We start from the raw sequence: 17,330 nt of genomic DNA, 5'->3' as shown, positions 1-17,330 counted from the left end.
CCTGAGGTGTATACTCCCACACAGAATGACCTCTATTGGGACTGCACTGCTCAAAGCAGCATCTGTACGTGGATGCGACAACGTTCTATTTGGATGCACTGAACTCCTCTGACATGATCTTGCTGAGCTCTCCGGGCTTTCACAGGGAAAACTGTGGCCACGTGAACCGCCTTCTGTCAAACCAGTCCCGGGAGGGGAATATGCCGTGCCCTCGCTCCTCCTCCCCCGCCTGCGTACGTCCGCAGAACCTCCCTGCGCTGCTCGGGCGGGGCTCCCCGAGGCGGCGGGCGGACGGGCGCGGCCAGGCCCGGCACCGCCCGGGCGGGGCGGAGCGTTCCGGGGCGCCGTTTCCGCCGCGGTCGGGGCCCGTTGCGGCGGCGGGCAGCATGCTGAGCCCGCGGGAGCGCGGCGGTGAGCTGGCCCGCTTCTACACGGTGACGGAGCCGCGGCGGCACCCCCGCGGGCACACCGTCTACAAGGTCACGGCGCGGGTGAGTCAGCGCCGCCCGGGGCCTCGCCGCCACCGCTCGGGCCTCAGCCCCGGCCCGCTGCCCGCTCCCCGCCGGCGGCCGCAGCCCTTCCCTCCGCCCTCCCTGGCCTGCCCAGGGGTTGCTGGACCGGAATAGTGCGCAGGGAGCCCTGTCTGCAGGGCTTCGTGGGCTCAGGCCTCGGCCCTGTGACAGTGCTTGATGGCTTTTCGCCTCCATCTTCCCATTGAAGCCCAAAAGGGAGGAGGAGTACGTAAATACTTGGAGAAAGCTGCGACAGGAGTGGTAGTTCAGGTCACGGATTGGTGGGTGTATTGGGACCGCCAGAAAGGACAGGTTGTGTTCAGGTCGCTGTGATTGTGTGGGTGCTATGGCTGTAGGAGTTCTGCCTGGAGAGCAGCATGTCTGTGCGTATCCCTTCCCCTAACCGTGGCATTCTGTATCTGTCTTTATGCTACAGCACTCAGGTTTTTTGAGCACGATCACATTGCATGAAATCAGTTTGTGAAATTAAAGATCTATTTATTTTTAATCTTATTCCCAACTCAGGCCCCTCCTTCGCCCCCCTGCCCCAAATGTGGGCTGCTCCAAATGTAGTGTCTCCTATTCTGTTGTGCTGGCCCACAATGTCAGAAGTGGATGCTGGTGGTATGGCAGTAGAGGTTGAACCTTTCCACCGATATTCCTTTACATGTTGTTGCCATGTGACAGATGGCTGCAGAGGGGCACTCTGACAAAATGGCGTCTGACATGGGAGCATGTATGAAGCAAAGGTATGGAATTGAATTCCTTCATGTGGAAAAATTGGCACCCACTGACGGTCACTGATGCTTGTTGAACATTGTTGGAGAACAAACAGTGGATGTGAGCACGTGAGGCAGTGGGTGGTGTGTTTCGGAAGAGGTGAGTGAAAACAATGTGAAAGACAAGCACCGTTCTGGACAGCCATGCTGATGCAGGCTCTTGTTCATTGCTGGTGAATATGCATAGCTAATGGTGGTGACTGTTGAAAAATAGGGTTTTGTAGCTGAGAATTTGCTCTGTCGAAGAGTGTTGTTGTGCTCTTTGTTGTATTTTCTATGGAAATAAATAGTAGGCACATTACTTTTGGAGCAGCCTACATATATTTATGTATGTCCACCATACACAAATATACGGCATGCTTGAAACACTCTTTTTAGTCAAATAAACTGTACTTTTTGTTAAGAGCCAAAAAAGGTGGTTTTTTTTTTTTTAATTTTTCCCCTCAGTGGTTTTAATCTAAAAGAGAAAGATGAGGCTGTGCTTGCAGTTAGAGAGCCGCTGGATGAGGATTAAGGGGATGGATTGCAAAACAGATGTTGTCATGGGTGTCTGCTATTGACTGCCCCCCCCATGATGGTAGTACAGATGAGCTATTCTGTAGGCAATTAGGGGGAATCGTAGCATAAACTGCCCTCATCCCTGTGGGAGACTTCCAACTTTTCAGACACAAACTGCTGTCACAACTGAGTCTGGGGAATTCCTAAAGCAAGTTGAAGATAATTTCCTGTCGCAAGCAATAAGTGAGCCAACTAAGGGGGAAAGGTGCCCTCCTAGAGCTGTTGTTTGAGGACAGGGAAGGCCCTGTGGGAGAGGTGTTGGTAGGTGGCTGTCTTGGCCACGGCACTCTTGCAAAGGTTGTGTTCAAACATTTTGGAGGGAAAAGAGGTCAGCATTACCACTCTGGACTTCAGGAGAGCAAACTTTAGCCTACCTGAGCTAGCAGTGTTCCCTGGGAATCAATTTTGTAAGGTTTGGGGGGTTCCATGCAAGCTGGTCACTCTACAAGCACCACCTTTTGAAGTCCAGCAGTGGGCAGTCTCACTGTGCTGTAAGTCAAGCAAGTGGGGCAGAAGGTTGACCTGGCTGAACAGGGAAGTCCTCTTGGAACTGGTGCAGAAAAAGAGAACATATGACCTCTGGAGGCGAGGTAGGGCTTCACAGGAGAGTACAGAGCTGCATTTCATACTTGTAAGCAGAAAAGAAAAGCCAGAGCTCAACTTGAGCTGACACTGGCCAGTGTGATGTCAAACAAAAAGGACTTTTTCAAGTATGTCAATAGCAAGAGAATGTATAAGGAAAATATTGTATTGATACTTGACGAAGACGGTCACCTAACAAGTAATGATAAGGGAAAAGGTGGAGGCATGTAATGGCATTTTTTGCCTCAGTTTTTAATATTAGTGGTGGATCTTGGGCTGCCTGGTCTTCAGCATTAGCAAGCCATTGCAGGAGAAGCAGTGACTTTCCATTAGTGGTCACTGAAATTGTAAGGGACAGCTATATCAGCTGGGTGTTTGCAAGCCCATGGACTCTGACAGGATCTCCCCAGGGCACTGAGGTGGTGTTGTACCTGGGCCACTCCCAACAATTTACCAAAGGTTGTGGGGCTCTGGGGAGGTCCCTGTTGTCCCTTATGGTGTTCTTCTGGGCACATCATCCAGCTGTGAGACAAAATGGGTTTGTGCTACGTTGAGTGATGAGCTGGCTCCATGTAGAGCTCAAAGGGTTGCAGTGATTGCAGCTGGCTGGTGGTATTCAACAAAGGAAAACAATGAGTGCTACACCTGGGGCAGAGTAACACCGGACACAGGTGCAGACTGGGAGATGGTCAAAATAAGTGATGTTTTGCTACCTGCAGACTTGTTCAGGAGCAAGTTGTGGCTAACTAGTGAGAAATGACAGTGTATCTCCGTGTCCTGTAGGTTGGAGCCATGCTGTTGTGGTTTTCCAGGTGGTGCAGTTCAGAATTGGGGAGCATGCTGAATACACCGATTTTCCTGCAGAACAAGGAGTTGGTCAGCCTGTGGTGTCTCCAAATTAAACTGAGCTAACCAGAGATCTTTCGTTCTCTGGTGTGTTTGGGTGTCAAAAAGCCTCAAAGTGCGAAATTATCGAATTTATGCAACAAAGCATGTGTTGGATTTACAAATGTAGAAATACAAGTAGCTTTTGTCTCGTCTCAGTAGGGCTCTATCTGGTAATCTGTTACGTAGTACTTGAAGTGAGGATTTGAAGTGTTAGACACTGGACAAAATGATTTAAAAATAATTCAGTGAATGTATCTTTTGCCGTCCCTTTTTCTCCCCTCCTATTCTTCCCTCCTGTTCCTGCAGTGCTCTGGCTCCATGGTTGATATCACAGCACTGCAGCTGTATTGGCTGAGCTGATGCTCAGCAGCTCTGGGGGACCGCCAGGAAAAAAGTGGGGTGGGTTTTCCCCTTGTGTTGAATCCCTTTCTAACAGACCTGGGGCACTCAGTGTGTGCTAGTGGAGATGTCGGATTCCTTTTGGTGGTGCATGAGCGAATCCTTTCTGAAACTACACTAAGGCCATTTATTTGTTAAGTAGATTTACTAAGTAAACCATAAGCATGGAAAGGAGTATCGGGAAGTCACAATACCAAGAGAACTGTTTGTATGATATCTGAAAATACTCATAAAAGTTCAGAAAATTGAGAAGATTACAGTTACTAATTAAAATTCAACTGAGTTACATCGGCTGTCTGCCGGAATAGGATAGGTTATTCTGAAATATTTAGCTCAGAGGTGAGGTATGAGATCCTTTTGGAATCTCTCTTTTCAGATCATAATGCAGTAGTTATGCATTGCTCAGCTCATTGATGGGTATCCTGAAGATATTTTTAAAATAGTTGAAAGTTGCTTGCGTTAGAGATTTGCAGGAGCCGATTGCATTGATCTGTGTGGGAGGACTACAAAAGTGCATTGAAAATTTGGGGGTTAGTGACACGTTTGCAAGTCTCTGGATTGATTGTAGGTTTGGTTGAAGGGGAAGACCTCTTTTGGGGTTGACCTTCAGGAAAGGATATGAGGAACAAAGTAGGACACATGAATTATTACGTACTGACTTAAAGTTGGCAGGACTGGTAGATATAGAAGGCAATGTAACATTATAACAAGTGTGGAACAGGGCCTCTGGGTTTTATTCCAGATTCTTACTAACTGGCTGGTAATTACTCATCTCTCTGGGTCTCCTTCTGCCCATCTGGAAACCTCCCTAGCTGCCAGAACTGTTGTAAGGCTTTAACTAAAGGTGAACTGCAAAGCCAAACAGCTGGTGTGCGCCCTTTGGTCTCCTTTTTGACGCACAGCCATGCCTCTGGTACCTTCTTTCCTCAGCTCTACAGGTTCCCTACATCAGGTACACCAGCTGTTGGAAGAGAAGGGTCGGAATAGTTCACAAATGGTACACAAGAACTGGCTGGTAGTGAATGAGGTAACACAGCCACAAGGTTAAAGTTTGGTAAAATTGCCAAATGTGACATTAGTCACAGATTTCCTCAGACTGAGAAAAAGATGAGGAAAGTTTTGTCAATGCAGGCTGTTACAAGAAGAGCAATGTGCAAGGTGGGAGAAGCAATTTAGAATTGTGAATGAAAATGTTTTGGGTCTTCTGGGACTATCTCTTTTCTGTCTTGTCTCCTCCAAAGTGTGTGAAAGATTATAGCAACCAGTGTGTAGTAAGCTGGTGTTGTGACATCTTGGAGGCTTCAGCAAGGAAGTGGGAAGTGAGGAGTGTGTTTTTTGTTGCATAGCAGGAAGAAAGCTTTGGTCCTCTGCCTTCCCTCTGGGAATGACAGCTGAGTGAAGCTCGAGGCCAGTGGGATGGTGTTTTAGGCTGTGGAACATGAGTCACGTCAACTCCTTTGCTTGCCCCTATAAGTCACTGGTTCACAGTGCTAATTGTTTCGGGGTGTGTCAGTGTGTGGATAGTCTGAGTTCAGAGTGAGAGTGCCCTATTTAGCTAACAGGGTGCTAAACAGCTTTGCCTGAGTTATAATGAAGGATATACTGACTGACACAGTTATGAAATAAAGATACCTGTTTTCGATGCGTTTGATTGTGTGGGTGTGCTCTTACTGCTGTTTTATAAGACCAATACAGAACTTGGATTACGAAGGCTTTTGCAATCAATGTTTATTTCTGGAAAGAAATCCTGACAAAACACAGGCTTCTTTATGGTGTGCAGCCAAGCCTCATTTTCACCGCGATTTTCCTCTGGACAGAGTCATTTATAATTAATTAGGGAAAGAGCGTTTAAGTAGAAACAAATACGGAAGGATGGAGTCAGTTGCGTACGCACATTGATGGCTGTAAGTGAAGTGAAAATGCTGTCTTAATGAATACAAAGCGTTACGTTCACAGCAAGGCTTGTGACTTGTATTAAGCTAAGTATAGCCTTAATTAGCTCTGCTTAGTGGGAGTAATGTGACCCTAATATGAAATAATAGGAGAAGATGGGGAAGATGAGGGGGTGCGCTTTGTGCAGCTTTGTTTTGCGAGATGCCTTCTGTGCCATTTTGCCTGGGATGTCCATCTTGATTTCTCATCCCGGCAACGGTCGCCGCTGCTGGAACTCCTTACCATGTGTGTTTGGATATTAGACTTCTTTGAAACTGATGAAAACAATTCCAGGTGCAGGGAGGAATATACAAGTGCTTGCCTTTTTCCAGGTTTTTCTTTTCAGCAACAAATCATTGCATGTTTCAATTTGGAATAGTAAAGCCGAGCACTTAATGTTTTTGTTTTCCTTTTCAGATTGTTTCGAGAAAGAATCCAGAGGATGTCCAGGAGGTAACAGTTTAAACTTCTGCAAATGTCTTCGCATATCACATCATGCCTTTTGAAGTATCTTTGATGTAATTTAGCAAATTCTGTGTGTTTTGTCATCAAAATTGTGCAAATGCTTTTTTGTATGTTTCCATCTGTTTTTTGCTTTCATACTTGAAAACAGTCGCTGGTGTAACATGTTGCAATTCTGCCCTTAGTGATGAATGCGACTTGAAACAAAGTCTGAGGGAGTAAAGTGTCTTTTGATGACAAAAAGGCTTTGATAACTTTGCAAGCTCTTCTCTCAGGTCTGGAATTGGCAAATTGATGGTTACTTAACTCCTACTGGTAAAATTAGAGATCAGTCCACAATCGAAGTCTTAGGTCTCAGCTGTAGGTATTATTCTCCTCTTTAACCAATACTTCACGGAAAAGCCTACATCATTACTGTCTGTTAGTGAACAGGGAAAATGGAGGCACGTAGGAGTAATTGAAGGAGATTAGACTACAAGTCATATATTATGCATCTCTCTTTGAGGCTCCTTAAGTATTTTCCCATGACGTACTTTGGTAAAACTTTTGAATTACTTGCTCTTTGCCTCTTTCAAAAAGGCTCTGAATAAGGATCTATTGTATCCTTGTACCTCTTTAATGCCTCAGAAAATCTATTTTTTTTTTCCTTCTTGATTTCTTCTGGACTAATAACTTGACATTGTTGATGCTGTTATACTATGTACATGCAATATCTTCCTTCAAAAACACAGCCTTATGGCTTTTCAGACCTTGAGTAACATATGCATATGTTGAATTTCTGGTGCAGTCTGTTACCACAGTTGAGGAGAACCTGGATAGTTGATGAAAGAAGAGCCCATAAATGAATTCATTGCATCTCTGTATGGTCAGACATGAGTTACTGATTAGTGGCTTGGCAGAGGTGAGACTTGCCTGCTACACCCAATACCCCTTTGTTGCATCTTTCTTTGAAATCTTGAGGATGAGACAAGCATGAGCATTCATGCTTTTGGCTTTATTATTATTTTTTTAAGCTATAAAAGATTAAAGTAGCCTATGAGAATCCAAATGATCATGGATCTCGTTGTAGACCTGCGTGACTGTAGCTTGTAGCTTAGTCTCCCTTTCCAGGGAGACTGCTGAATTGGGCCTACCCATAAGCACCTTCTGCCATTACATTAATCATCGTTTGTGGGAAAAAACACTTTAAAGCAGCTGTTGATGAGCTGTTCCTCAGAAAAATACATTCTGAGTACCTTTCAGCTAGTGTATTGCATGAATATATTCTAAATAGATTTGAAAAAACAGCAAAACCATATCCTTTAGTTCTTGCTTTACTTCGTAGATGTAGGTGGGCCTTGCAGGATTCCACATACTCTAGTCAGCAAGGAAACATAAATATATCACGGACTAGTTGATAATTTTTCCACTTCGTGCTGTATCAAAGTAGTTATTTTGCATGCGATAGAGTGGTAGTGTGATGCAATTTGGTTATAAGCAAGCATCTGAAAGTTGCTAGTTACTATAAGTAATACTGTAGACTGTAGTTGCCAGAAGAGTGAATTACAGCGGGAAAACAACATACACTGGGAGCTTTGCTGTTATACTGACCTCCTGTGAAGCAAAAGAATTGTGGGCAGTGTTTGAAAGAAAAAGAAGATGCTCCTAATCTGCTCCCGCTGAAAATAAATATACCTCAGTTTTCTGGAATACTTGATTAGAAATTCAACAGACAGAATACACAACAGAATGTACAACAACCCTCTTGCTTTATGGCCTGTCTCATGCAACCCCTTCCCACTGGGCCACGCCTGCCTACGATTTCAGAAGCCTCCTAATGGCACTGCTGTGATGCTCATAAATGAGTTACATATGTGCTGCTGTATGTAAGGCTGTGTACGGTGACCTCAATTCTGCTTTCTGTCACCTCTTCTAACTACACTTTAGAATACCTTTAATGCACTATCTCTCCCGCTGAAGCCAGCTAGAGTTCAAGATCCCCCCACTCGTTATTGCTGGGACAGGAAGGAAGATAATGTTGTAAGGCATTTCTTCTCAAAAGAATGAAATTAATGCAGAATTGTATGTGGAGGAGTTAATAGATACTGAAAGGCTAGTGGCATTCATTTCAATTTCCTTGCTTCTGGGTTTTGGTGATGGCAAAGTGGTATATGAAACAATTCTAGCTAGGGCAGTCATGGTTGTTTTTTTCTTTTCCTTTTTTTGTCCCTTATTCACGGAGGAGAAAGGGTAGTTCATTGTGGAAAATAGGGATCAGATGAGTTAATAGAGATCTCCAGGCTCTAGCTATGGTGAGCACACCTTACTGCCTTACAAGACTAACCTACGTTTTATGATATACTTGCTGTGCTTTGCTGGGCCTCAGAGTATAACACGTCCTTCCTCCAAATCTGATTTCTAATGAGCATATTAGAGTGGGAGCTTTGTGAACTTTACTGAGCTGCATGCATGCAAAGGCATGATTTCCATGAGCTTATGGAAGAGTTTAGGATGACCTTCGCTCCTTTGCTTTATGGGCTATTTATGTTTTCTCCTCTTGGCTACTGGGAGATAGCTTGCAGCAGCAAAAAAGAATACTTTTTAGTGGGACAGAATTTAATGCTCTTATGTTTTGGCAGCATTTCCCATTGTCTGCAAGTTCTGACAGTATTGTAATTTGATCTTTTGTGACTTTGCTTTCTTAAGAAACTTCATGTTCTATATACATACTCTGCAAGAAGTGCTAATCACCCACTTTCTGGATATTGGATTAAATGGAAGTACGGCAGTAGAAAATTATTGTTTCTGGAAGTCAAATCACTAGTTAGTTTTCTTGAGATTCCGTTTTTAATTGCCTTGTTGAACTCCATTAAATACTAATTGCAGCTGAGTCCTGGATGCATGTGCATGGTAGATGGGGCCGAGTTGGGACAGCTACTTTACGTATAGTTAAATTGATGAGGTGGATAGAGTGTTGCCATATTAAAGCTTTGTACAGCCACTTGTAACAGTCCTATTGTCTTACATCTGCATTGTTCTGTAGATATGACCTTTATCCACTGACGATTGGAAGGCCTCTGACCACGGTGCTTAAAAAGAAAAGAAGAAAAATTACTCAAAAATGAAACCCTTTACTTATCTCTAAATCCGATCTCCTTGAAAAAAGTAATTTTTTCAGTTATGATTGCTCATGGGAATGCAACTGGTTAGATCAGAAATATTTGGAATATGTTAAACGGTATTTAGTTGTGCTAACTGGGTTGAAACATTTGTCTGATGAAACACTGGAATCAACTTATGAATTCATTACAATCTTTCCTTTTTTACTTATTCTATACTAGTCACTTTATGTTAGTGTTGAGCTTTATTATGATGTCTTAATAAGTCTAACCAAAAATGAAGCCAAGATATAAAATGCCTTTGTTCTTTTTTTAAATTTAATTTTATTTTTTTTAACTTGTTAGCAAACCAGTTAGCAGTCAAGTGTAAATTTTATAGCTTGATTTTTTTCCTGCTGGGTTTCCTACTTTCTCAAATGGAGGGATACAAAGAGTGGGACGGAAGAAGGATAATGTAGATACCTGGCTGTGAGATGGCTGCTTCTTTCTGAGAAGGGCAGATCAGGAATATCCATTGTAATGAATGCTCTCCTTGCGTTTCTGAAGTCTAGAGTATAAAAAGAATTGTTCATTTTTTAAAATCGGGATTACTAGTAATAAAAAATTCGGACTGGCATTTGTGCGTGATCAGCATTTTATATGGATACATAAATTATCAGCTAATTTCTAGTCCTTGGTGCTTAATGCTCTGTCCATAAAAATTCCTCTGTCCAGAAGATTCTGTAAGAATCCTTTACTTGTACTGATTTATTTTTCCTAATTTTCTCTTGCTGTTGTCTCTTCCCCATACCCGCAGCTGCGCCAAGCACAGCATGCTGTGGAGTTTTGGGCAGCGGAATGCTCCTATTCGGCTTTTTTCTCCTTCTCTTAGTGGTTCCCTGTGTAACTCTCCTTTGCATTGTGGCTGAAACAATGCTGCTTTTGCCCTTTGGGTGTCCTTGTTCAGCTTTTCCTTAACATTTTGTCTGTACGCTATAGTCTTGTTAGTCAAAATGGGGGTTGGGAACAGGTAATGAACCAGTATTTTTTTTATGGTTGCTACAGTTGTTAGTTCACGTTTTTGCTGAAGGTAGTGATCTGATATACTTAAAAATATAATTGTGCTGCGAACAATGACCCTACTAATACTCCCCACCTCTTTCTCTGCTTCAGATAGTCGTTTGGAAGAGATACAGCGACTTTAAGAAACTGCACAAAGATCTCTGGCAAATTCATAAAAACCTCTGCAGACAGACAGAACTCTTTCCACCTTTTGCCAAAGCGATAGTGTTTGGTAAGCATGATGTCTTCCTGAATTGCTGAAATTTATAGATAGCTCAGTATCCATGAGTACATTTCGTTTTGCAGCTGCATGGAGAAATATCTCTGTGTGGCTTTGTGCTCAGCGTTTTGGTTTGCTGTGAACGTCTTGCCTATCGGTGTGCTGCTATCACAATTTGATATTTTCATTATTATTATTTTTAAGCAAGATTACTTATCTCCTTGTGGATTTTAGAGATATAAGTGCAAACATTTATTGATCTAATATGTTCTATAAAAGTCTTTTACAGTGAGGGTGGTGAGGCACTGGAACAGGTTGCCAAGAGATGTGGTTGATGCCCCGTCCCTGGCGACTTTCAAGGCGAGGCTGGACCAGACCCTGAGCAACCTGACTTAGCTGTGGTGTCCCTGTTCATTGTGGGGCAGTTGGACTAGATGGCCTTTAAAGGTCCCTTCCAGCTCTAAGGGTTCTGTATCTGTAAAACATGAATTCCCTGTTTTCAGGAGCACGTTGTTTCTATTAGCTTCGCGAACAGTGCTTGAACAATGAGCAAAGATTGTCATTTACAAACGGTCTGTTTATTGATGAGTTACAGTGAAGTACAGTGTTGGAGAAAATATATGTATTTTTTATTTGATTATAATTATCAATTGTATATCTTTTGAGGTCAGTTTTACATATAGCTATTAATTATTTCACCAAAACAGCACGTAAGAAGACTGTGACTCTACATGAGAAATACATGGTAAAAACAAATTAGCCAAAAAAGGTCTTATTGTAATCCAGATGAAAATCATCAAGAATAGCTATAGGTGGATTTTCAGTAAAGTGATATGGCTCTGTATAGAGCTCCATATAGAACCAATTACACTCTATCAGCTACTAAAGAAAAAGTATTTCCATGATTCTCAATTTAAAAAAAAAAAAAAAAAAAGGCCAACCAAAAAAAGCCATCCAAACCTCCCGAGTGTTAAGGATTAAAATAACATTAGATTTAATATCCCGTTGTGTAACACGGTTTGTATTTTGAGCCTTATCTTGCTGGATATGCAATATCTTGAGATATAAGCCTTTCTGTTGTGTAGTATGTCATATGTTTTTAACAATTTTGTGTGTCTGCTGTGCATTTTGCTCTTTTCACAGCATTTTTCGTATTGTTTTCCCTGGCATTGAATGTTTGTGTGTTGACTATTTTTCAAGTTTTATGGCATGCCTCTAGTGTACAGTATTGCACGTTTTCTCCATTTTTTGGCATCCGTGTAATGTGTTTCTTTGTGCATTTTTGCATGTGGAGCATTTCTCAGCTGCGTGTGCCTCAGGCACGCTCTTTTTTCGTGTTTATTTTTGTGTGTGTCTTTTTAAACAGCCGACGTGTAGCTGCTGCATATTGCCACATTTTTCTCATGCAGTGTTTGTAGGCGTGCATTTAGCACATGCTATTGCATGTTTTTTCCTTGGCGCTTGTTAGTGTGCTTTAGCATCTAGCATGCATTTGGCACTTTGTCATGTATTGTCCACTTTTTCACACGTAGTATGTTTAGATGTGCATCTAGTGTTTGTTTTGGCTTGTTTTTTTTTTGCCACGAATAGCATTTTTTGCATGCATTTAACACTTTTTTTTTGCCCTTTCACGCACCTTGCTGTTTTTTGTATATTATATCTGCATTTTTCATTCTTTTTACATTGCACAGTGTTTTTTTGTTGGTGTGTTTTTTTATTTTAAATTATGATTTTTTGGGTAAACGCGAAAACAAAATAACAAGAGGCCCCAACCCTCTATGACTTTGAGATAGGCAAACCTGCCAGTTCACGGCGTGCTGGAGCGGAGGCGGTTCAGTCACCCTTCGCGTGGCAGTGCTGTTGTGCGGCCCTGAGCTGTGGCACTGTACCAGTATTTGCTGGCAGCCCTCTTTTCCCTCCAGTGCCAGAGAAACAGTAGGAAACTCCCCTGGAGGCAAAACCTTCACCTGCAAAACACAACTTTTCCCTTAGTTTTGTGACCGAGTTTTGCCAGATGTATGGTTTTTGCTACCTAATGCTGCCATGCTTATTCTTGTTGAGTGCTGCATGTAGGCATGGCGCTGGGATGTTTTAAAGAATATACTAACACAATCAAGTTGAAGTTGGCTTATAACCCATATGCAAACTGCCCCACCAGCTCAGGGGGAGCCGCTGACATAGTCTGCTATTGTTAGAAGTGTTCAAATGACAGACAAGGAAGTGGAGCTCTGCTGTAGACTTCATGGGTCTCTGTGCAAAGCTGTGTAAAATTCCTAATTTAAGTCGTCTTTCACAGCAGATACATTACACTCAGCTTTTGGGTCTTCTTATTTTTGCTCGTTTATGAAGTTGGAAGAGAAGTAAGTTTCAGTGCTCTATCAGAATTTGTGTGCTGATGGTTAAATAGAGGCTGTCTTATTAGCTTCATCTTGAGATGATTTTTATGTCTGATTTACGAATTGGAGTGCTTGTTGGACAAGTAATTCACAAAGCCAATATTTGCAACCTAGAATGTAATTTCAGGTAGAAGATATAACTATTCACGGGGGAGGAGGAGAGAGGAGGAAGAGAAAATAAAATTGAGGTTGAGGAGAGTATTAACTTCTAATGTCTTAAGTCATTTTAAATAGTCAGAAACACAAATTTGCTAGCTGTTACTGTAGTAGCTCTATAAACAAGGGAAGAATCAAATTAGATCCCTTCTAAAATATGTCTTTCTTTTGTGTGGAATGTACAAATGTAACTGCAACATACATTCAAAGAGAAGGAAATCTACAGAAAGACTCAGTGGAGTTATTGACAAAACACTCACTGAAGTTAAAAAAAAAAAAACAAACCTCGCTACATTTGAATGAGGAATACAGGAAGGAAATAATGAAGTAAAAACAAGTTTTAAATGATTCACAGATAGCAGAAAGGAACAGAAACATCTTATTTTTTCCAATTTGAGATTTACCTTCATTTAAAAAAAAATTTTACAACAGCTCCTTCCACCTTTCTTCTACACATAATATGTGCTATGTGTTATGCGTTTTATTGCCACCTAAAGCATGCATCTTCAGTCCTAGTACTTCTTGTATTAGGGTAAAAGTGTAGCCTGTGTGGATGTTGAGTTCTTGGCAAACTTCTTTTCAGTCTTATTCAGTTAAAGGTGAGCTGTGAAGTGCACCTCCATTGAGACCTTCCCTTTTCAAGCTGCTTTAAAGAAGCATTTCTGCAGTGTTTCTTCACTGTGGCGATGCTTTGTCTGTTGCAGTTTTTAAATTAGTTAGTTATAAGCATTGCCAGTAGTTGCCAGCAACATAAAGTTTTTTTTAAAATGCATGTGCTTTAGATAACGTATACATATAGTTCTGTGGAGAGTGTACTTTCCAAGTGAGCACTGTTGGTTCAGACAGTTGAGCTTAGTTGTTCTAAAAGTGTTAAACCTCAGCAGAATCTCAAGTGCAGCATTCAGAGTTTCAGGAGGCGACGTGGAGTACTGAGAAAGATTTGGAAATGAGGAGGTCATGCTGTGCTGCTGTATTTGGGATAACCAAAGACGCGTCATGCCTCCAGAACTGACCTGCCTTGCACGTTCTACACCACAGCTTTTGAAAATTATAATGTGCAAGTACACGCTTTTTTAAGCTGCTCACAACAAAATATGAAACTTGTTATGGGTGAGGGAAAAATAAATTGAGTATAGAAAAAGTAGAATGAACTTTTCCACCCACGTTATGGGTTATCATTCAGGCCACAGCACACTCAGGTAATGATACCAAATGAAGGAACCTGTTTAAGGATTAGGTGTCATGTACGATCTGAAGTGTTGTGAGAAACTGAACTGTGAGCAGAAACTTTGCTAGGTACTTTTTTTTTCAGATCTGCTCCAGAAACAGAATGGTGAAGTCTCTTTACAGAAATTGGCATTTGGTTTCCATGCTCATATGAAATTTTGAAAGGATCATTTGCTGGAGGAATAAGCCTAATGATGTTAACACATTTATTGTACAATGAGATTGTGCTTGAGATTTTCTAAAATTCTGGAAAGCTATGATCCCTGTCATGAAGTTTTCATTTGTCTTAGAGATGTATAGAACAGCAGAAATTACATTGATGTCAGTGTAGGAAGACATCATGTAGATATGTCTGAAGAGTCAGATGAGTATCTGAGTACTTCTGGAAGTCTTACTGAGAATGGAGAGTCTTACTGAGAATGCAGGTGTTGAGCAACAGGAAAAATAGGGGAGTGGGGAGGAGTTCAGTAAGTGTGTCTGGGAATGGAGCTGCTGCAAAGATGGCAGTCTGTGAGCAAACCAGTGCCAAATAATATTTTTGCATTCCATGAAGTCCTGTAGTTCTGCTAGAGTGTCAGGATGCTGATGAACTGGAAAATGTGACAGTGACTAATGTTTCAGTGGCTCTGTTCCAACATATATCTTAGTGAATTTTGGTTTTGCTCAGCTCCCTAAGAAAATAAGGCTTATATAATTGCACTGTCAGAAAGTCAAATCTCTTTCTTGCATGGATCAGCTAAATTTGAGAGGGGAGGTGGCTGCAAACATAATGATGTTTCTGCGGTGTGTGAAACAGCATCCCAGTGAGTAGGGAGCCCACACTGCATCCTCCTAAGGGAAGGAGGACCCAGCTGATGCCTGTTGGACCTGCACGTGAGCAGGTGCAGTGTCAGCTGGTAGGCCTGAGTGCATGCTACCTGTGCCTGGTGGAAGCTTGGAGAAGGTGAGGAAGAGGAAAGCCAGTTTTTACTGGTTTTGATGAAGGAGTATAATGGAGACAGAAGGATCCATGGGAAACCAGGAATGGTATCTTACAGAATCACTTTCTTGTGCAGATTATACGTTTCTGACCTTGTTAGCTGCTAATTTCTTTGTAATCAATTTTCTGATGCATTACATTAGTGTCTGTGTTGCTTTGTAGATTTATTTCATGCTGTTATGCTTTACTGAGGGAAATTGTTTTTTCACGATGTCCTGTTTTGCTTGGAGTCAGGCAAAAAACGTAATGCTCCTGCAGTGTTACTGTGAAGGCCTCTGAAGTTTGATGAGCAGTTTGATATGGCCTGATTTCAGCGTTGCCACTGAATGTGATAGCATTGCCTTTGCCTTCTTTCTGCTTACTTGTTGCCCACTCTTTTGTATGTCTGCTAATGTTTGTACAGCTGAATGGCTGAGGTGAACAAATCACGGGGTTGATCCAGCTGAAAATTAGCCCAGCAATGTCTTTCCTTTCCTTTCATGGAAAAAATAATCCCCAAAAGCTGTGTTTGTGATCTTCTGAGTATGTACGTGTCTTTCTAGTTTTATTTTCTTTTTTCTGTTACCACATGGGCAGGAGCTATTTACTTGAAGAATTTCTGGAAAGAGTCCTGCTTTGATATTTTCTTCTGGGATTTTTTTTTTGCTTGCTCTGAGTATAAATGAATTTTGCTTCTGTGTTCAATGCATCTTTTGTCCTCTTCAAAGGTTAATGCCACAGAGCTGTTACAGGTGGCTCTTATTTTTATGCTCATGCTGTTATAGCAATACTATTTCTTGAACTTGTCTTCCCAGTCCTTTTTTTCCCTCTGTATAGCTGTTTCAACTATCTTTTCTATTCTCCTCCAATTATTACTGTTCACCTCTGCCCTTTTCCTTTTGTAAACTTATAACTATTTCAACAACAAAGTGATGTTGATATGAAAAGCTAAAAGAAGTTGTGTGCAATTGTGAAGAATGTGGATTTAAGGTAGTAATGCAAGGGTTCTTTCTCCTGAGAAGCAAATCTCTGAGGTGAGCTATGGGATAGGTTTTTAAACATTTTTTTTCTAATTGGAGTGTCTTGGGTGCTGGGAAGGGAAAAAGGAAAGGACTGTACATTTTGGTAAACGAGCTGCCTCCCAGCTCTGATTACCTCCTGAATCCAGGGGAGATGAGACCCTATCTGCATGGAGCTGCTTCAGTGCCTGGTAGCTTCACTGTCTCACTGAGATTTGTCTCCATAAATAGCACTTTGGAATCAGTTATCTGTTTGGGGGCTTTTAGCAATACTTCTGCTTTCTGCTCATGTCATGCATCATTCTTGAGAACGCACGAAGAACGCTCAGCTCCTTGCAGGATTTGGGCCGTAATGAAGGCTGACACTGACTGGCATATTGTCAAATTGTGCACGTATCATTTATTGTTAGACAACACTGGACGTCCGTTAGTGTCTCTTGGCTAATCAAGAGTGTTGCCTCACATATTCTTAAGATGAGAGTGTGAAAGACTCTTGTCGTAGCTGCCAGCTTTCATCATCTGACTGGACTGCAGAAGGTGGTACTCTAGGGACAATTGAGAATAGGGAGATTGAGGATTTTCTGTGTTCTCCTGAAGCACTGGAGTGACTTCCATAGACCCAGGGCATTGTCTGCAGAAACGTTGCTTTTTTTTATTTATTTACTCTGTGGTGGTTATTATTGTGGAATAAATGTCTAGTTATTTCTAACACTGTCAATCCACGTGTCTGTTCCAGGGCGATTTGATGAAACCGTGATTGAAGAAAGAAGGCAATGTGCTGAAGACCTGTTGCAGTTTTCTGCTAATATCCCCGCTCTCTATAACAGCAAACAACTTGAAGAGTTCTTTAAGGTTTGTTAGTATTTGTAAGAGTATTTTCTTATTGGTAGGAATTAAGTATACTCCTGATTCTGCTTTATTTATAAGCTGCTGAGCGCCAACCAGCTGATCTGATGCGCTTTGTGAAGCAACTGCCAGTTTTCCATTCACTCTCAAAATGTAGCTTTGAGGGAAAAAAAACCAAAAAGGCATATCACACCTCTGAGATGGAAAGTTCTACAGGAACTTTAGGTGAAGGGGTTTAGAATTTTTGCTTGCTGAAT

At 41.9% G+C, this 17,330-nt stretch overlaps 1 protein-coding gene across 5 annotated transcripts in view; it reads left to right on the top strand.

The window, feature by feature from the left end:
* The window catches only part of RPS6KC1 (ribosomal protein S6 kinase C1), an 87,711-nt gene continuing 70,694 nt past the window's right edge, over window positions 314–17,330 (top strand). For 2 of the 5 annotated variants that reach the window (XR_002436576.1, XM_021390386.1), the window contains exons 1-4: window positions 314–491; window positions 6,068–6,103; window positions 10,363–10,483; window positions 16,964–17,079. Coding sequence is in view for 3 of the 5 variants with exons in the window: in XM_021390386.1 (XP_021246061.1) it covers window positions 387–491; window positions 6,068–6,103; window positions 10,363–10,483; window positions 16,964–17,079 (378 nt within the window). In the remaining 2 variants the exon portion in view is untranslated. Of the gene's footprint in view, window positions 492–6,067; window positions 6,104–10,362; window positions 10,484–16,963; window positions 17,080–17,330 lie in introns of those variants that run through there. The other 3 variants (XM_021390387.1, XM_021390385.1, XM_021390388.1) reach the window with 2 other exon arrangements.

The sequence above is a fragment of the Numida meleagris genome, chromosome 3 (assembly GCF_002078875.1).
Source record: "Numida meleagris isolate 19003 breed g44 Domestic line chromosome 3, NumMel1.0, whole genome shotgun sequence".
Classification (NCBI taxonomy): domain Eukaryota; kingdom Metazoa; phylum Chordata; class Aves; order Galliformes; family Numididae; genus Numida; species Numida meleagris.
This window is presented reverse-complemented; position numbering and strand designations above follow the sequence as displayed.